At 42.6% G+C, this 21,092-nt stretch overlaps 1 protein-coding gene across 5 annotated transcripts in view; it reads right to left on the bottom strand.

Moving 5' to 3' along the window:
• Positions 1–21,092, bottom strand: part of OSMR (oncostatin M receptor) — a 59,750-nt gene that overhangs the window by 33,729 nt on the left and 4,929 nt on the right. For 4 of the 5 annotated variants that reach the window (XM_019650766.1, XM_019650764.1, XM_019650761.1 and 1 more), the window contains exon 2: positions 3,245–3,330. In XM_019650766.1, coding sequence (XP_019506311.1) covers positions 3,245–3,317 — 73 coding nt within the window. In that variant the 5' untranslated portion in view covers positions 3,318–3,330. Of the gene's footprint in view, positions 1–3,244; positions 3,331–12,169; positions 12,270–21,092 lie in introns of those variants that run through there. The other variant, XM_019650762.1, reaches the window with a different exon arrangement.

Genomic DNA, 21,092 nt, shown 5'->3' with positions numbered 1-21,092 from the left:
CAGGGAGTAAAGGGACCTCAGAGGTTATTAAGGTTATTTTCAGGTGAGGAAATTGAGGTTAAAAAAGGGAAGTGACTTTCCCAAGGCCACACAGCTGGACCTGACCCAGGGCTCTTAGCCTTTGGCCCAGCTCTTTTTTATAATGCTACACTGGAGTATTGCAAAACAAACAAACAAAAAGCAGGCTTTGGATTCAGACTGACGTGGATTTAGTCAGAGCCTCTCCTTGTTGCCCCTCCCAGTTTCTCTGTTTGACCCCAAACCTACTTAAGGAAATAAACCATAGTCCATTCATAAGATGCGACACCATGCAGCCATTAAATATGTTATTTCTAGAAGGTAAAAACTCTCATTGTATATTGTATTAATTAATTGTTTTAATAAGTATATATTAAAGTACATATACTTTATATATTTATACTTTTATAAAGTATATGTGTATAAAGCGTATATACATAAAATATGTGGTACACTATACTATATATGCAATATATAGTTATTAAAGTATATATAGTATATTTTCCAAGTATATAGACTTATGCTATATGAAATATATATATTATACTATATGTACTTTTTTTTTTTTTTAGCTGAGCCATCCTGCCACCTGTTGGCAGCTCAGCGGCTGCTCAGCTTGGGCCAGGACTCAAACCGCTGTTGCTCAGAGCTCAAACTCTTGAGGGAGCTCTTAATCAACTGAGCCACTCGGCCGGCCCTATACTATATGTACTTTAATAAGTATATATACCTATAATAAGCATATATACTTTAAGAAATATATGTATTAATATATACACTTAAGTTTAAATACTCCCAGTATATATAGTATAATTTCACTTCTATAAAAAAATCTACATATTTATATCTTTATCTCTGTATGTACATAAACACAGAGTCTGAAAGAAACTACATCTAGATGCCATGTTCATGGTCTATGACTGATCGAGGTGCTAGCTCAGGGCTCACCAGAAGTGAGCCTGGCTCTGTCTCATTGGTCAGGTGAAGCTAGGTTATCTGAAATGACGTCTCAGACCTGAGCTTGACTGGGATCCAGTGGGAAGCTCACTGATTTGGATGGAGGTTTGGTAGGTACTTGGTCAAATCCAGCAGAAATTAAGACAAGAAATCCAAGCAGTGCAGGTGAGGACAAAGACGGGTTTACTTAGCAAAGCAGGCATACTTGGCTGAAAAAGCTGGAAGCAGAAACAAAGACTGGTGAAGAGAAAAACAGGTAAGTGTATGTCTGACCTAAACAAGAAGAGCTTTAAGGGGAGCAGCAGAGCTTGCTTTGAGTGTAAAGAATCTTGTAAGCAGCAGGCACACGGTACATAGTTGTTGGATCAGATAATCAGACTTCACCAGGGAAGTGAGCTGTGCCCAAAGCTTGGCTAAATGCCTGGCATTTTCTGGAGAACCTAGAGTTGAGGCCATGGGTCTGTCTGGGAATCAGGAGCTATAGCTGAGCCGAAACACTTTTAGGGTACAAACTACCCACTCAGCCCAGCTGTGTTACCCTTAGATATTAGTAAGATAGTGAGAGGGGTATACATACTACAAATGAGAAATCCTAATTCCCATCTTTCAGCTCCAGATTATGGAAGAAGCCAACAAGCAAACTATGATTCTTAAGAAGCCATAAACGTAGCTTTTTTCAATGTGCCCTGAACCTGAAATAAATTAACCTAGACCTAAAGAACAGCAGACAGAAAACTGAGCTATTGTAACCATGCAACAAACTTCACTTCTTTAAAATGGCTTTTTCTCTTTCCTTTCGCCTTGATTCAAACCGGCCTTGTCTAGTCTGATAGCTCCAGGACTCACTTGCTTTTCTGTCCTTATCCTTCCACTTTTGCACACACTGCACAACCATTCCCTTAATCATGATGCCCTTAGGACATCAGAGTGTGGTCAGCATTAAACAGCTTTAGAATCAAAGCCTCAGGTCTGTTGACTAGAGACTGAGTTTCAGTCAAACTAAAGATAACATCTTGACCTCAGCTGCGTTTCAGCTCCAGACCCATGAAGGTGGGATGACCCTACCTGCCACATCCCCTTAGGACTAGACAGAAAGACGCCATGACTGACATCAGGATTTCATGCAATGATCAACTGCCTCCTACCCCAGCCCCGACCAATCAGTAGAGCCTACGACCCCAACTCCCTTAGCTACCGGGACTAATGATTTTTCCCCTACATAACCCATCCCCTAGAGGCCATGGAGGAGCTAGGTCTTTGAGTACTAGCTCACCTGTGTCTCCGGGCTTGGCGCCATTTCCTTAAATAAACCTTTACTTTCTTTGCTGCAAACCTCTGTTCGTATCTCATTTGGCTTTGATGCATGCAGGCAAATGAACCCTCTATTTTTTCAGTAACACTATTATCAAAACAAAGTCTCCTTTTTATTTCTAAGTATCTTCTCACAGAGTTTTAAGGGAAAATTGAAAAACTCTAAGGGTATTTCTTGCAAATGTCACTTTCATGAATCCAGTGACAGAATTGTGTGGATAATTACTAAGAGCCTGTGCCTGTACTCTGTTAAGAAAGGAGTACAACAAAGAATAAACACAAAAATAGGGAAACATAAAGCTTTGTAAAATACAAGTGAAAGCAACACAAACTTTATAAACCAACAGAAACTCTCTCAGGTCTAAGAATCTACCTTCAAACTAATACTCAAACTAACAATCAAAGTATCCATGAACACTTTAGAAGTGTTGAATTTTTATTGACTTTATTTATAAAGTTGATGTATTTCAAAATACCCTCACTGGGGGTAGCTAAGTGACAAATACTATTTTTTTTTAAATCCATAAGTAGCATTTCAGCACTTGCACTATTATCTTGCAGCTAACAGCTTCTCAATGAACGAACATAATTGAGAGACATCTGAGCTTGTTTTAACCTAGTGGTCAGCATTGCTCTGGTTCACCCATCTTTCCCTAGCAAGGTGCAGAAGGCACTTTTCTGGTGGTGGCCACATTCAACATACCGACCATGAAGTTCTGTAGAATTAGGTCCATTCACAGGTACCCTAATGACCAGGGAGTCAGGGTTAAAGGGGGATTTATTAAGATGAGCCATCAAGATCAGGAAGATCAAGACTTAGGTAACCATCGCTACTTACCAATTCCGTGTAATTTCCAAAGAAAAAAGAATTGTGCAACTTTTCTCCAAAGCAACCAATGACCTCATTCTTTCTCTATGTGATTTTTTTTTTCCCTTTACTGTGCTTTGCACTTCTTACCTTCACTCTGGTAAGTTCTCAAGGACAGCAACGCCAAGAGGAGTGCTGCCTGAAAGACTCCAAAGAGAGCCATAGGTTCTGGCTTCCTGAAAAAGATAAATCACAAAGAAGAGAAATTTAATTTTAGCCCTGAGCAGGTTTCCTTGAGCCAACTTTAATAGAGAATGGCATTAAAGGTTCCCATTCTTCTCACCTCCCTGTAGCCACACCCCTTGTCATGTGACTTTGGAGTTTCCCACGCACCCCACCTCACCCCAATCAAGAAGAGTGTATTTTCCTGCTCCACGTGCCCTGCTTTGGCCATAAATGATGCAGAAGTGATGGTGTGTCCACTAGGAGCCTAGGCCTCAGGAGACCTTGTGTATTTCTGCTTGCTGGTTTGTGTTTCCACCTTTGGCATGGAAAGAGCATTTCTGGGCTACCCTACTGGAACTAGGGCGGGAGCAGAAATAAAGAAGGCAGGGTTGAGTCACCTCAGCTGCTCCAGCTGGGGGCCAGCCCAGCTCAGCCAGCCAGCGACACCTGCCACACCTCAATGAGGAGCAGCTGATCCCAGACCTGAGAGCAAAAACTCTCACTGCTGTGTGCCCTTGAGACTCGGTGGCAGAAGATGACTCATCCACCAATTGCTTCTAACTGAGCAAAGGTTTGTAAAGAAAGGCGAAGCAGAGAAACAAAAGTTAAATATAAAAAACAAACTCTGATTAGAAAGAGAACAAATGCCAGTCTTAAAAGGGATAAATGTGAATGAAGTCCTTATAAGGGGGTCATCTTCACACTTCCCTGTCTCCCTCATTAAAATTATACTTAAGAAAAATGAGCTCATGCTACTTACAGAGACAGTGTTTTATTGTTCAGAATAATTTCCGGTTTTCCCTGCCTTATAGGAGGATTGTAAACTCCAAGCCAAAGAGATTCACTGATTCATCAGGTCCTTTGACCACAGGATAATCTGGGGGCAAAAAGAATGATCCTGGACGACCTCAAGAAGGCTAATAAGTTCTTAATTTACTAATAAACATATTAGTCAGGGGAAGCATCGAATTTCACTTTTCTGCTTCAAATTCTGACTCATCACAGAAGGAAACAATGAAACAATTCAAAGTCAAAATTTGCCTCTGTCTAGTCACCTGGATCCTCAAAAGTTAGAAATTCAGTGAACCAGATCATCAATTCTCATTACCCACACTCTATGTAGTATTTTTAAATAGTATTGATGGGTAAATAGAAACAACAATGAAGCCAGGAAGAAGGTAAACCTAACCATTACATTACTCCAGGTGGTCAAGCCTGCCTACAGGTGAGCCCAATGGAAGTGAAAGTCTGCAAATGATAACTTTTGTTCATGTTATCTTTTTAAAAAGATTTTTTTAATTAAAAATATAGTTAGTATGCAATATTATATTAGTTTCAGGTGTATGCAATATTCAACATTTATATACCTAAAGAAGCAGTCAGCATGTTAAGTGCCCAGCAGCCATCTGACACTGTACCACGCTATCACAATATTACTGACTATATTTCCTATGCTGTACATTACATCCCCATGACTTATTTGTTTTATTTAGACCACTTATTGTCCTTCACTTTTCCCCCTTTTTAGTTTTCCAATTACAGTTGAAATTCAATATTATTTTATTAATTTCATGTGTATAGCATATGGTGAGACATTAATATAATTTAAGAAGTGATCCCCCTGACTAGCCTAGTATCCAAATGGCACTATACATAGTTATTAGCATATTATTGACTATATTCCCTATGTTTTACTTTACATCCCCATGATTATTTTGTAACTACCAATTTATATTTCTTAATCCCTTTCCCTCAACCCACCCCCTCAACCCCCCTCCCATCTATCACCCAGCACTCCAACTCCCCTCCCCCCTGGCAACTACCAAAATGTTCTCTGTATCTATGAGTCTGGTTTCTGTTTTGTTTATTTTGTTCTTTAGTTCCACATATAAGCAAAACCACATTGCATCTGTCTTTCACTGTCTGACATACTCTACTCAGCACAGTACCCTCCAGGTCCATCCATGCTGCCGCAGATGGCAAGATCCCATTCCCTTCCCTGGGCGAGCAATATGCCACTGTATACATGTACCACCTCCTCTTTATCTGTTTTTCTATTGACAGACACTCAGGCTGCCTCCACATCTTGGCCATGTAAACAATCCTGCAATGAACATATGGATGCACACATACCTTCTAAGTAGTGTTTTGGGTTTCTTCAGATAAATTCCAAGAAGTAGGATTAATGGGTCTTTCACTGTCTGTTTTCTTTTTTTAATGAATCATTATTTTTTAATTTTTTTTTAGCTGAGCACCTGTTGGCAGCTCAGCAGCAGATCAGCTCGGGCCGGGAATTGAACTGGCGACCCTGTTGCTCAGAGCTTGCATTCTTGAGCGAGCTCTTAACCAACTGAGCCACTTGGCTGGCCCCACTGTCTTTTGTTATAGCCTTTGTTTTAAAGTCTATTTTGTCTGGTATAAGTACTGGTTCCTCAGGTTTTTTTCATTTCCATTTTCATGAAATAACTTTTTCCATCCCTTTACTTTCAGTCTGTGTGTGTCCTTCAATCTGAAGTGTGTCTCTTGTAGGCAGCATATGTATGGGTTTTGTTTTCTTATCCATTCATCCACCCTATATTCTTGATTGGAGCATTTAATCCACTTTCACTGAAAGCAATTGTTGATAGATATGTAGTTACTGCCATTTATTATTCATATTTTTGATATATTTTCTTCCCATCTTAAAGAAGTCCCTCTAAGATGCCTTGTAATACTGGCTTGGTGGTGAGGAACTCCTTTAGATTTTTCTTGTCTGGGAAGCTCTTTATCTGTCCTTTGATTTTAAATGATAGCCTAGCTGGTTAAAGTAGTCTTGGTTGTAGATCCTTGTTTTCCATCACTTTAATATTTCCTGTCAATCCCTTCTGGCCTTCCCAGTGGTACAGTCTCCCTGGTCACCTGAGCTATGTCCTCCAGGCGTGTCCCTTGTGTAGGTTGTGTATGCCCCCCTGCTATAACAGCCTTGATTGCTGTTGACATGTCATTGGGTGGTACTGACCCTCAGGCTGACTGGCTGTGGGGTTTGGTCATGGCCACAACTTATGAACTGCTCTGTGGTAGGCTTACCCCATGGAGTGGGATTTGCCCCAGCAGGCTCTTGTGCCTGTTGATACCGCCCTTTGTGTGTGCCACTTGTGGGGCTAATTGGGTGGTGCTCTGCTGTGGTCTGAAGCCAACCTCCAAGTATGTTGGTTCTGGAGTCTCTTGGGAGGAGCTCCAGTGTAGCATCAGGTGAGCCACTGCCTGTGACTGGCCGGCAGTATCTGGTAGGAGCTACAAAGTGATCCATGGTTGGTCGCTGCCTGTGCTGTACCTGAAGGTGCATGGGACAGGCCACACTGTGAACCGAGGTCGGCTGCCACCAGTAGTGGTTCTGGGGTAGCTCTGCAAAAAGCCAGGACACTCTAAGTCCTGCTGCCACCTGCCAGCTCCTGTAAACTTCAGCTGCTGATAAAGTCTCCTGCGGTACTTGAGTTGGGTGAGGCAGGGTCTCAGTGAGTCAGCTGGATGAAACGGAAGAGCGCACTACACCAATCAGATTCAGATTTGGCCTGTGGGGGCAGGCTCAACCCAGAATAACGGCATCCACCTGTGAGCTGCCTGAAAGGAGGGCCCCACAGAGGAAAAGTGGAGACTGTCCTTCCAGTGCTTGCCCCAAAGTTACACAATTCAGTCTCCCCCGTATGTCTCTGACATCCCCAGAGTCACCGTCCCTCTGCTGAAGCCCAGGGTGAGTGCCTGTGCGGGCCCTTTAAGAGGCTGTCTGGGTTTCCTGCCACCTTCCATCCCACCTGCAAAGTCGGAATCCCCACTGTTTTTCACAGCCAGAAGTTTTGGGGACTCCTCTTCCCAGCACCAGTACTCCGGGCTGGGGAGTCTGGTGTGAGGGGGCTCACTCCTTCGTGGGGAACCTCTATGGCCAAGGTATCTCTCCCGATTTTCCAACTGCCACATGCGGGTGTGGGACCAGCCTGTTTTGAGTCTCTGCTGCTCCTACCAGTCTCAACGTGGCTTCTTCTTTATATCCTTAGTTATAAAATTTCTGTTCAGCTGGACTTCAGATGGTTCTCTAGGTTTATTGTTCTATAATTTAGTTGTAATTTTGATGTGTTCATGGGATGAAGCAAGCACAGCATTTATGTACTCTGCCATCTTGACTATCCTCTTTTCCATATTCTCTTAAGCACTGCTTTCTGCTACTTGTATTTTTGGCAAACAAGTCATTCATACCTAAACTTTTACTTACAATTTCAAATAGGTTCCTATTACAACAGGATCTCAAAGCAGAGGTGGGGAACTAATTTGAGAGAAAATATTGGGCTGTCAGAAAAGTCATGATGCATTTTTGCAACAAAAACCAGAAAAAATATGTCATGACTTTTCCGATAACCCAATAGTTTCTGCTCAGAACCAAAGGGAAGGCAAAGAAAAATGTCAAAGTGGAGCATCTGACACTCACTGTGCAACTTAAATATCCTTCCAGTCTTATTCTATCCACAGGCTCTCATCCTCCTTAGATTTATATGACCACCTGAGGGATCCAAAGTGCCACCATCGTAAGGAAATCTCATCCCATAAAAGTAAAAGCAGATGATTCAGGGGGTGATATGTAGCCTTGTGTTCTCTTTATGAAAGGTCTATTTAAAATGTTTCTAGATATTTGGAGTTCTAGCAAATTAAATATTTTACATCTCACAAAAATTAAACAAGTCATCGGAGCACAGAAACTGAAAACTACAAGTTATAAGCCACCTACCAGTAAAAAATAACCAGAAATTAAAGAAGCAAAGTTGTCCTATAACAAATTTGAAATATATAACTATTTACAAAGGACACATATCTATGATCTGGGTAACACAGGAAAGTCTACGAATCATCCGGACAGTCTTGTCTGGAAGTCCTGCCCTTTTCCCACCGTCTCAGGTTGTGACTCTGAGGTTGACTTCAGCAGCCATTCAGATTTACTATTTATATTTTCATCATTCTGACATGCACAATTTTACACATGCTGGACAGGTGGCAGCCATGACCTGGTAGTCATTGCCTGCACACGAGCAAGCCGGTTGTTATTTCCCATGGTGTGACTGGATAGCCGCCACGTCAGGGCCACTTGCAGAAGGACTGCAAGTCCTAGCTGGTGTCTGAAAACCTTCTGGTAAAATTGATAAAGTTCATGAAAACTTGCAGAACGAAAGTCAGCAGCTGGAACATCCCAGAGACACACATGAAGTTCCCTTCGGGAAATGCTGCATGAACAGTTTTTCGGAAAGCACAGAGGATCCAAGGGCTCAGAGCTGGCTGTCTGCAAGTCCCAGGTGACAGACTGCACAACCCATGTGGTTCCCCTTCCCACCCCCCCGCAACACACCCCTCTCATCTGTAAATCCTCCTTGAGTTACCCTATTCCAAGGGTGCCTGCTGTTTCCTGATTGGACCCTGCCTGACACAGTGAAAAACCTGGAGGTGAGGGAGAGAACTGTGCAAAGACCCTGAGATGAGAGTGCTTGGAATAGTCAAGGACAAAGAGCCCGGTTCTGGGTAAGCAAGGAGGTGAGGGCTCGGAGACGAAGTCAGAGGGCTCACAAGACAGGAAGAGCCGATGGGAAACCATTTTTGAAACTGTGACTTGTACTCTGCATCAGGTGGCAGTCACTGGAGAAGTTTAAACAAAGGAATAACATGGTCTAACGTACATGGATCAGGAAGGGCCCTGGAATGAGAAGAGGTGGAAGGGGGTAAGTGTGGTGCAGGGAGAGCCGTGAGAAGGTCACAGCAGTAGCCAGGGGAGAATGACTCTGGCTTAGACAAGGGTGATGGCAGTAGGGGTGGGATTCCACAGGGATTTTAAAGATAGAGCTGGCAGGGGTGATGACAAAGTGAGACATCCTGGATGGCTCCAAGAATGTTGGCTGAGCCTCTGGAAGAATAGAATTAGCATTAATGGAGACGCAGAAGAAGAAACTGAGTGGGCTGTATCAAGGGCTCAGTGTGCGACATGTTGCTTATTTGATATCCAGGTGGAGATATCAAGGAGCTAGCTAGATACACAATATGGAGTTTGTGCGAGGGGTCTCGGCTGGGGGTATAAATTCAAGTGCCCTCAGTGCATACATATAGTCATTAAAGCCACAGGACCGAATGACCGCCAAAATGGGGAGTAAAAACAGGAAAGAGAGAAGACCCAGCATGGAGCTCTGGGGAGTCCCACACCCTATTCTTCACCCCGTCATGCGGATCAAAATGAAAATCCCCGATTAGGCCAAGCCTTTCTGCGTCACCTCAAGGACAAGGGCAATGTGTTGGGGACGAGGCAGAGGAGCTGCTTCAGCACCAGCCTGGTGCATTCTCCCCATGGGTGGGCACTCAGGACGCAGCCAGTGGGGGTTGCTTTCTCCTCCACAGCTCTGCTTCTGATGCGGAAAAGCCCACTCAGCCCTTTCATTCACTCAACAGGCTTTCTCTCCCCACAGCTATCAGTAAGGGGTGTTGCCAGCTCTATTTCTAGTAAGAAAAGAAGTCAGGGAAGCATGAAGTAGCAGAATTCAGAAAGGAAAAACACTGTCCTGCCTCATCTGCACTCCTTGGTCCTTTCCCCAAATCTGTCCCCTTCTCTTTGTTTTTCAGACCCCCGTCTTTCCCAACTGGGCCAGGAGTGGCTGGGAAGCAAGTCTGCGTCTCATTCCCTTTGTCTATCAACAGTCCCAGAACATGACTGCTCCCAGAAAATCTGCTAAATAAATAAAAACGTGTAGCAATATCCTCACATTCTCTCTTCGCTTTCAATTTTGTTTTAACTAAAATAGATTTCTTTTCAGGCCCTTCTACTTTTCCTGTAGCCAACTGTTACCGAATTCGTAGTCTTTCGTTGACATTTCTTCTCTGAGGGATAAAAGAAAAGCTATCCATTTGTTTTGTAGAACTCCTCATTCAAACCTTGTCTCTTTGCACATTGAAGATGCGTTTGACTACCCTGCAGCATAAATACTACACATGTGGAATAAAGCACAACTTTGGCAAAGGGTATCAGTATGCCCTTCTTCACCAGCATATCTTGTTTTCTCATTACTAAAATATTATTCCTGGGAAGTTTCCCCACCGCAAATAATCCCCAAGAGAGGCAGCATGATCAATCATTTGCTTCCCAAGAACGTGGGTGTGTTGCTAAACTCTTCAAACTGGCTGGGTGCCCGATGACGTCATATGCAAATACTATTGGGAAGAAGGAAGCTGCTCATTCAGGACATGTGCTGGGATGTGAACCTTGTGAAAGAAACCGTCACAAATGTTTGTATATGCTGAGCATGGCATGAAACCCAGAAGCAATAAAGAAAAAGATTGCTACACTGATCAAATATTTTTAAACATTTAGTGCTATAATTGGACCAACAACAAACAGGACAATCATCTTAATACTTAGGGCAAAATGTTACTATCCCTAATATATAAGGAGGAGCCCTTAGAAATCAACAAGAAAAAGACAAGCATCCCTATAGAAAAACTGGCAAATAACATAATATGTAATTCATAAAAAAGAAGGAAATATCAATAACCAGAAGAGAAAAAACAAAACAAAACTGGCACTATCACTAATAATTAAATAAATGCAAATTAAAACAGTAATTGTGTATGTCTCTGTGTGTCTCTGTGTGGTGTCCTATTGGCAAAGCTTAAAAAGGTCTTAAAACCTAGCATGGGTAAGAGTTAGAAGAAGTAGGTGTTGTTACTCACTGATGGTCAAAAAGTACAACTTTATTACAGTCAATTTGGCACGCTCTATTAAAATTGTAGTTTGCATTATCTTTGATTCAGAAATAGTATTTCTGGACTTTTGTCCTATAGATAATGTATATGTGTGTGTGGTGTGCATGTATATATGCAAAAATATACATTTTAAAAGAACGTTCATTATAGTGTTTATATCGAGGAAAACACAAAAACAATCTATATATCTATCAAAAGAAACTAGAAAATGTAACTATGGTGCATTTTTACAAAAGAATACTATGAAACTGTTAAAAAGAATGAAATAGAAACATGAACTAACATGGAAGAACGTACAAAAATTATTGAATAGAAAAGCAAGTTAGAGAACAGTGTACGCAAAACACCATCTCTGGAAGAGAAGTGTGGCTCCCATTCAGCTGTGCCGCTCACAGCGCCCTTCAGAAGAGCCTGCTGCGGGAGCACAGCTGGCTGACAGTCCACTGCTGCACCTGTGGACGGGCTGCACATTCACACTCAAGCCCACAGTTCCCCCAAGCTGCTCCCAGTCAATGATCAAACCAAGCCTTTTCCACCCAACATGGGACTCCTCAAACCAGCAGCCTTTGATCAAAGGTTTTAGATCTAAGAATATGGTGTTATAGTTAGCGTTCCCACTAACACTCTTTCCCTTCCAAAACAAAAAAGAAAAAAGGAAGGAAGGAAGGAAGGAAGGGAGGGAGGGATGGAAGAAGGGACAGAGGGAGAGAGGGAGGGAGGGAGGGAGGAAACAACTATAATTTAGTTCTTTAGTATATAATATTAAAAGAAAGCCATTTCCAAGTCCTGTCAATCACATTTAGCCTCATAGGAAATACTGTCACTACCAGCATAATTTTAAATATCAGCGAATGATTTTATACTCAAAGTGTGGATGAAAGATCAGTAGCACTGATTTCAGGAGCTTGTGAGAAGTGCAAAACCTTAGACCTGTTGACTAATAATCTGTATTGAAACAAGATCCCCAGTGGTTCATGTGCACACTGAAGTTTGAGAAACACTTGTATGTGTTTCTAGTAAATATGGTCCACATTTACTACATATTTTTGTCTTCTAGGATACTACCAATATATAAAGGAAAATACTTACTGGTTCCTTCAATGATCATGGCCCCAGCTAGCACTGGATGCTAACTCTCTGCCAGGTGCTTTGCTAAGTGATGTACATGCATTTATTCTTACAACGGCCCTATGAAAGAGATTCTATTATTATCTCCATACACAGATAAGGGAATTAAGGCTAAGAAAGGTTAAAAGTAACTTTGACATAGGTTGGCATAGCTCATCCACAACTTGAAACCAGGTGACTCATCCCCAAAGCACAGAATTTCCCACATCACGCTGTCCTCCCTCCATACTCAGGACATTAGGGCATAAAAAAATAATTACTAACAATTATAAAGCCAAGAAAATTTTAAGAAAAATTTCAACATGATTTTATTAACCTTGACAAGCTATTTATAAAGTTTATGCAAAAGACAAAATATACAAAAAAATCATTTCTAAATTTTTTTCAAAAATGTACAAATATATCTACTACCAGATATATTTAAAAAAACACATACTATACAGCTGTAGCATTTAACACAGTGTGGCAATGGCATAAAAAGAGACAAAACGATCACTGAAACGGACCCTTATATAAATAGGAATTTAATTTACTATAAAAACAGATTTTCAAGTGAACTAGAAAAAAGATAGATGATTACATAAAGGTTGTTGGGTTAACTGCAGAAAATTCTAGAAAAACAACTGTCACATCCTTACCTTTCACTTTATACAAAAATCTGGTATTTAAAAAAGCTAATTGTAAAAACCAAAATACTGTAAATACTCGAAAAAAATAAGTTACTTTAAAAAATAATTTGTAGGTGAAAAAGACCTTCCTAAATTAGGCAAAGCACAGAAATCATGAGATTGCAGAGCTGATTACACAAACATTTAAAACTGTGCAGCAAAAATAGTTAAAACTTTTGACTGGATAAGCAAGATGTGGCTTATACAGACAATGAGACATTATTCAGTCTTAAAAAGGAAGAAAATTCTGATACCTGCTACAACATAGATGAGCCTTGAGGACATTTTGCTAAGTGAAATAAACCAGTCACAAAAAGACAAATACTGTATGATTCCACTTACATGAGGTGCTTAGAGGTAGTCAGATTCATAGAGACAGAAACTAGAACCTTGGTTGCCAGGGGCTGGGGTGGGGGAATGGGGAGTTGCTGTTTAATGGACTCAGAGTTTCAGTTTTGCAAGATGAAAAGAGTTCTGGGGAAGGATGGTGGTGATGGTTGCACAATAATATGAATATACTTAATAACACCTGTATACTTAAAAATGGTACAGTTTATGTCATATATTGCACCATATGTTATGTATTTTTCCAAAAAAACTGGGGAAAAAGAGCTTACACTAGAAGAAATACTTGCATCATCTGTAACAGACAAAGGATTAAGATCCTGAATAGGTATAGAGCTTCTGCAATACATAGGAATAAGGAAAAACAACTCAATAGAAAAATGAGCAAAGGACATGAACAGGTATTTCATGGAAGACACACATGACCCATAAATATTTAGAGATATTAAATCATAGTAGTATTCAGTAAAATGAAAATTAAAATGCCTTCCTTACTGGGTTTCACTCATTTACCAGATTTGAAAGTTTAAATTAGGGAAAGGTAACAGCTGCTATTAGGAAGGTTAAGGAAAACAGGTTCTCATGCACTGAGTTTGAATTAGTACCTGGGCTGGGGGCAGTGGTGCAATTGGAAGGGTTGTAGCTATCAAGTTGAAAAATGGACAAACCCTGTGGCCCAACAATATCTCTCCTAGGGTTCTATTCCACAGAAATACTTAGGCTTAAGCCCAAAGATGAATGCACAATCTTCCCTGGAGTATTGTTGCTAATGTGGAATAATTTTAAATGACCTAAATGTCCATCAATAAGGGAAGGGTTGGATAAATGGTATTTCCACTTTAGAATAACATGTAGCCATTACCAAACGATATACTTATAGACATGGGAAGATCTCTAAGGCTTGGGAGTGAAAAAGTAAGCTGCATAATGTAGAGTAAGATCTCATTCATATCTATATATAAAAGTATATATACATAATATGCAAATGTATACAAGACAAAAACAATCTTGGAATGGTATTTGCCAAACTTAGCCTTCCTTCTTCTCATGGGAGTAGGAAGGATGATGGTACTTGTACAATTCATTCCATGTACTTCTCTATTGTTTGAATGAGAATGTATTCAGTTATTATTTGTATTATTTTTAAAACATCAAAAACAAAAACCAGACGACGTGGAGTAAACAAAGGCTGAAAAAACAGCAGAACTAAAATGAGGAGGGAAGGAAGGCTGTGAAACCAAGGATACAGCTGCTGGAAAAGAAACTCTCCCTTTATGTAGCTACAAGGCTTATTTAAAGGGAGGGGTATTTCTCACAAGATTCTATTTGTTTCATTTTTCCCCACTTCACACATTTCTTTTTAAAATCAAGGAGGGCTTCCTCCTCCAGGGAAAGGGCAGCCGGGGCTCACCCTTCCTGTAAGTGAGACAGATGACACTCACTAAAATTTCCTCCTACCCGAGCCAACAATGCCCCGGCCCGGTTCCCACATGGAAAACACACTCTTTGTCAAATCACATTTCCACCCATTCCTCTTTCAAAACCGTGTATAGTTTTCCTGCTTTGGTTCCTTTTTCAGGACAAAAGGGTTGTAAGAACACCAGAGACTCTGGAACACTTACATGAATTCAGGTAGGTGTTCTTGGTCTTTGGGGGTTAAAGAAAAGAGACCCGGTGTGCAAGTGTTCTTGCCTAACATTTGCTGGGACAACAGGAGGCAGAACTGGGACCAAGATGTAAGTCACAAGGAGGCCAGTAACAGCTGAGAATTAGCTCTATCCAGCAATGAAAAATCAGGTGATGCGCTCTCTGCCACTGCAGGCATTTTAAGCAGTAGTGAATGCTACCAGGGGAGACACCAAACTGAGCACTTCCTGAAGAGTCTGAATGGGTAGCTGAGGTTGGGGCTTTGAAACTCCAGGAACGATTTTGAAGCACAGCTAAGTTTGGGAATCCCTAGCCACTATGACTGGTTGGGGCTCTTCAGCCCCATGTCTCTAAGGGCATTTTAAAGCAGCTCAGGAGGAAGACAAAGCAGAACAATGAAACACTATCCCCAGGGCAGAACAACAATGGAGGTCCAAAGAGGGTCCTAAGTTTCAGGCACAACATAGGGGTTAAAAGCAAACTCCAAGGCCAAATCTTGACCCTATCACCTGCTAGCTGTGTGACCCTAGACAAGTTGCTTAACCTCTCTGGGACTCAGTTTCCTCACTAATGAAATGAGAGTTATAAAACTAGTACCTACCTTATTGGTGAAGCTTCAATGAGCAATATATGAAAAGCTTAGAAGAGTGCCTGATGCAAAGCAAGTATGAACCATTATTTTGCAGACAAGGAAACTGAGGCTAAGGCAATAAGTAACACGACCCAAGTCCCAAAGTCAGTTTTAAACTTGGGAATAAGACCCAAAGCTTCTTTCCAGCTCCAATAAATATGCCATATTCAATTCTTTTCTATCCTCTGCCTACATTGACCCCATTTACTCCTCTCGAGTTGGAGAATTAGCTTTTTCACAAAAGGTCTTCCAGCTTGGTTATCAAGTGGCCCTTCTCTGTGGCACTGTGCCTCCACATGGCAGGCAGACAGGATGGATGCATGGAGAGATGGAGGGATGCATTGGTGAGCGGATGAAGGACAGGCCAATAACCGTCAAGAAAGAACTCAGGGTGTCAGGAGCAAAGCCCTGGTCTCGGCAGTTTCAGCGCCACCACTGCCAGCTCCGACTTGTCCAAGTCTCGGACAAGTTACTGAACCCCTCCATGCCCAGGACTGTCTATAAAAGGGGGTGGGAGGCTTACACACGCAAGGCTCCAGCTGCCCAACCTGCCAACGCTGCCACCTCCATTCACAGCCAGGGTTGGCGTCTGATCCAGATACTATCTAACATCAGCAGGACATCCCGGCCCCACCTGTGGGTGAGTACCTCCCACAGGTGTAAACAGAGACCGGGTGGAGGGAGATCACGACTTCGAGACGAGCGACTGTCACGCGGGAGTTTAGGGGGTTGTGAGGAGAGGCCAGGCACAGCAGTGACCCCCATGGCGGTGTGTCGAGAGAAAGAAGCAAAGGTGGATCAAATGGGAAGTTTGGCGCCACAGACATTCCCGACCACTGGAGGACGCGGCGGTGGGATGAGGGACGAACAAACGTAAAAGGAGGGAAGGAGACGCCGCGGCGGACCCCGCGGGGTGCGCTCTGGAAAGCGTTACTCGCAGTGCTACGCGCCAGGTGGGCGGGCCCGGGGCGAGGACCCCCTCAAAGCACCGTGTCGGCGCAGATGCAACCCCGAGCCGCGGCGGACGCGGGGCACGGACGGCGCCGAGCAGGGCCTGCAGGCGGCTGGGCTCCGGGCCGCGTCCGGCGGGCAGGGGCGGCCAGGTTGTCCGATCCTTCCCCGCGCCGCGCCGGGTCCGCCAGTCGGAAGCACCGCGGAGGGCGGCGGGGCGCGGGGTCGTGCCGAGGCCGCGGCNTCTTATTCTATCCACAGGCTCTCATCCTCCTTAGATTTATATGACCACCTGAGGGATCCAAAGTGCCACCATCGTAAGGAAATCTCATCCCATAAAAGTAAAAGCAGATGATTCAGGGGGTGATATGTAGCCTTGTGTTCTCTTTATGAAAGGTCTATTTAAAATGTTTCTAGATATTTGGAGTTCTAGCAAATTAAATATTTTACATCTCACAAAAATTAAACAAGTCATCGGAGCACAGAAACTGAAAACTACAAGTTATAAGCCACCTACCAGTAAAAAATAACCAGAAATTAAAGAAGCAAAGTTGTCCTATAACAAATTTGAAATATATAACTATTTACAAAGGACACATATCTATGATCTGGGTAACACAGGAAAGTCTACGAATCATCCGGACAGTCTTGTCTGGAAGTCCTGCCCTTTTCCCACCGTCTCAGGTTGTGACTCTGAGGTTGACTTCAGCAGCCATTCAGATTTACTATTTATATTTTCATCATTCTGACATGCACAATTTTACACATGCTGGACAGGTGGCAGCCATGACCTGGTAGTCATTGCCTGCACACGAGCAAGCCGGTTGTTATTTCCCATGGTGTGACTGGATAGCCGCCACGTCAGGGCCACTTGCAGAAGGACTGCAAGTCCTAGCTGGTGTCTGAAAACCTTCTGGTAAAATTGATAAAGTTCATGAAAACTTGCAGAACGAAAGTCAGCAGCTGGAACATCCCAGAGACACACATGAAGTTCCCTTCGGGAAATGCTGCATGAACAGTTTTTCGGAAAGCACAGAGGATCCAAGGGCTCAGAGCTGGCTGTCTGCAAGTCCCAGGTGACAGACTGCACAACCCATGTGGTTCCCCTTCCCACCCCCCCGCAACACACCCCTCTCATCTGTAAATCCTCCTTGAGTTACCCTATTCCAAGGGTGCCTGCTGTTTCCTGATTGGACCCTGCCTGACACAGTGAAAAACCTGGAGGTGAGGGAGAGAACTGTGCAAAGACCCTGAGATGAGAGTGCTTGGAATAGTCAAGGACAAAGAGCCCGGTTCTGGGTAAGCAAGGAGGTGAGGGCTCGGAGACGAAGTCAGAGGGCTCACAAGACAGGAAGAGCCGATGGGAAACCATTTTTGAAACTGTGACTTGTACTCTGCATCAGGTGGCAGTCACTGGAGAAGTTTAAACAAAGGAATAACATGGTCTAACGTACATGGATCAGGAAGGGCCCTGGAATGAGAAGAGGTGGAAGGGGGTAAGTGTGGTGCAGGGAGAGCCGTGAGAAGGTCACAGCAGTAGCCAGGGGAGAATGACTCTGGCTTAGACAAGGGTGATGGCAGTAGGGGTGGGATTCCACAGGGATTTTAAAGATAGAGCTGGCAGGGGTGATGACAAAGTGAGACATCCTGGATGGCTCCAAGAATGTTGGCTGAGCCTCTGGAAGAATAGAATTAGCATTAATGGAGACGCAGAAGAAGAAACTGAGTGGGCTGTATCAAGGGCTCAGTGTGCGACATGTTGCTTATTTGATATCCAGGTGGAGATATCAAGGAGCTAGCTAGATACACAATATGGAGTTTGTGCGAGGGGTCTCGGCTGGGGGTATAAATTCAAGTGCCCTCAGTGCATACATATAGTCATTAAAGCCACAGGACCGAATGACCGCCAAAATGGGGAGTAAAAACAGGAAAGAGAGAAGACCCAGCATGGAGCTCTGGGGAGTCCCACACCCTATTCTTCACCCCGTCATGCGGATCAAAATGAAAATCCCCGATTAGGCCAAGCCTTTCTGCGTCACCTCAAGGACAAGGGCAATGTGTTGGGGACGAGGCAGAGGAGCTGCTTCAGCACCAGCCTGGTGCATTCTCCCCATGGGTGGGCACTCAGGATGCAGCCAGTGGGGGTTGCTTTCTCCTCCACAGCTCTGCTTCTGACGCGGAAAAGCCCACTCAGCCCTTTCATTCACTCAACAGGCTTTCTCTCCCCACAGCTATCAGTAAGGGGTGTTGCCAGCTCTATTTCTAGTAAGAAAAGAAGTCAGGGAAGCATGAAGTAGCAGAATTCAGAAAGGAAAAACACTGTCCTGCCTCATCTGCACTCCTTGGTCCTTTCCCCAAATCTGTCCCCTTCTCTTTGTTTTTCAGACCCCCATCTTTCCCACCTGGGCCAGGAGTGGCTGGGAAGCAAGTCTGCGTCTCATTCCCTTTGTCTATCAACAGTCCCAGAACATGACTGCTCCCAGAAAATCTGCTAAATAAATAAAAACGTGTAGCAATATCCTCACATTCTCTCTTCGCTTTCAATTTTGTTTTAACTAAAATAGATTTCTTTTCAGGCCCTTCTACTTTTCCTGTAGCCAACTGTTACCGAATTCATAGTCTTTCGTTGACATTCCTTCTCTGAGGGATAAAAGAAAAGCTATCCATTTGTTTTGTAGAACTCCTCATTCAAACCTTGTCTCTTTGCACATTGAAGATGCGTTTGACTACCCTGCAGCATAAATACTACACATGTGGAATAAAGCACAACTTTGGAAAAGGGTATCAGTATGCCCTTCTTCACCAGCATATCTTGTTTTCTCATTACTAAAATATTATTCCTGGGAAGTTTCCCCACCGCAAATAATCCCCAAGAGAGGCAGCATGATCAATCATTTGCTTCCCAAGAACGTGGGTGTGTTGCTAAACTCTTCAAACTGGCTGGGTGCCCGATGACGTCATATGCAAATACTATTGGGAAGAAGGAAGCTGCTCATTCAGGACATGTGCTGGGATGTGAACCTTGTGAAAGAAACCGTCGCAAATGTTTGTATACGCTGAGCATGGCATGAAACCCAGAAGCAATAAAGAAAAAGATTGCTACACTGATCAAATATTTTTAAACATTTAGTGCTATAATTGGACCAACAACAAACAGGACAATCATCTTAATACTTAGGGCAAAATGTTACTATCCCTAATATATAAGGAGGAGCCCTTAGAAATCAACAAGAAAAAGACAAGCATCCCTGTAGAAAAACTGGCAAATAACATGATATGTAATTCATAAAAAAGAAGGAAATATCAATAACCAGAAGAGAAAAAACAAAACAAAACTGGCACTATCACTAATAATTAAATAAATGCAAATTAAAACAGTAATTGTGTATGTCTCTGTGTGTCTCTGTGTGGTGTCCTATTGGCAAAGCTTAAAAAGGTCTTAAAACCTAGCATGGGTAAAAGTTAGAAGAAGTAGGTGTTGTTACTCACTGATGGTCGAAAAGTACAACTTTATTACAGTCAATTTGGCACGCTCTATTAAAATTGTAGTTTGCATTACCTTTGATTCAGAAATAGTATTTCTGGACTTTTGTCCTATAGATAATGTATATGTGTGTGTGGTGTGCATGTATATATGCAAAAATATACATTTTAAAAGAACGTTCATTATAGTGTTTATATCGAGGAAAACACAAAAACAATCTATATATCTATCAAAAGAAACTAGAAAATGTAACTATGGTGCATTTTTACAAAAGAATACTATGAAACTGTTAAAAAGAATGAAATAGAAACATGAACTAACATGGAAGAACGTACAAAAATTATTGAATAGAAAAGCAAGTTAGAGAACAGTGTACGCAAAACACCATCTCTGGAAGAGAAGTGTGGCTCCCATTCAGCTGTGCCGCTCACAGCGCCCTTCAGAAGAGCCTGCTGCGGGAGCACAGCTGGCTGACAGTCCACTGCTGCACCTGTGGACGGGCTGCACATTCACACTCAAGCCCACAGTTCCCCCAAGCTGCTCCCAGTCAATGATCAAACCAAGCCTTTTCCACCCAACATGGGACTCCTCAAACCAGCAGCCTTTGATCAAAGGTTTTAGATCTAAGAATATGGTGTTATAGTTAGCGTTCCCACTAACACTCTTTCCCTTCCAAAACAAAAAAGAAAAAAGGAAGGAAGGAAGGAAGGAAGGGAGGGAGGGATGGAAGAAGGGACAGAGGGAGAGAGGGAGGGAGGGAGGGAGGAAACAACTATAATTTAGTTCTTTAGCATATAATATTAAAAGAAAGCCATTTCCAAGTCCTGTCAATCACATTTAGCCTCATAGGAAATACTGTCACTACCAGCATAATTTTAAATATCAGCGAAAGATTTTATACTCAAAGTGTGGATGAAAGATCAGTAGCACTGATTTCAGGAGCTTGTGAGAAGTGCAAAACCTTAGACCTGTTGACTAATAATCTGTATTGAAACAAGATCCCCAGTGGTTCATGTGCACACTGAAGTTTGAGAAACACTTGTATGTGTTTCTAGTAAATATGGTCCACATTTACTACATATTTTTGTCTCCTAGGATACTACCAATATATAAAGGAAAATACTTACTGGTTCCTTCAGTGATCATGGCCCCAGCTAG

The sequence above is a fragment of the Hipposideros armiger genome, unplaced genomic scaffold, assembly GCF_001890085.2.
Source record: "Hipposideros armiger isolate ML-2016 unplaced genomic scaffold, ASM189008v1 scaffold_146, whole genome shotgun sequence".
NCBI lineage: Eukaryota > Metazoa > Chordata > Mammalia > Chiroptera > Hipposideridae > Hipposideros > Hipposideros armiger.
This window is presented reverse-complemented; position numbering and strand designations above follow the sequence as displayed.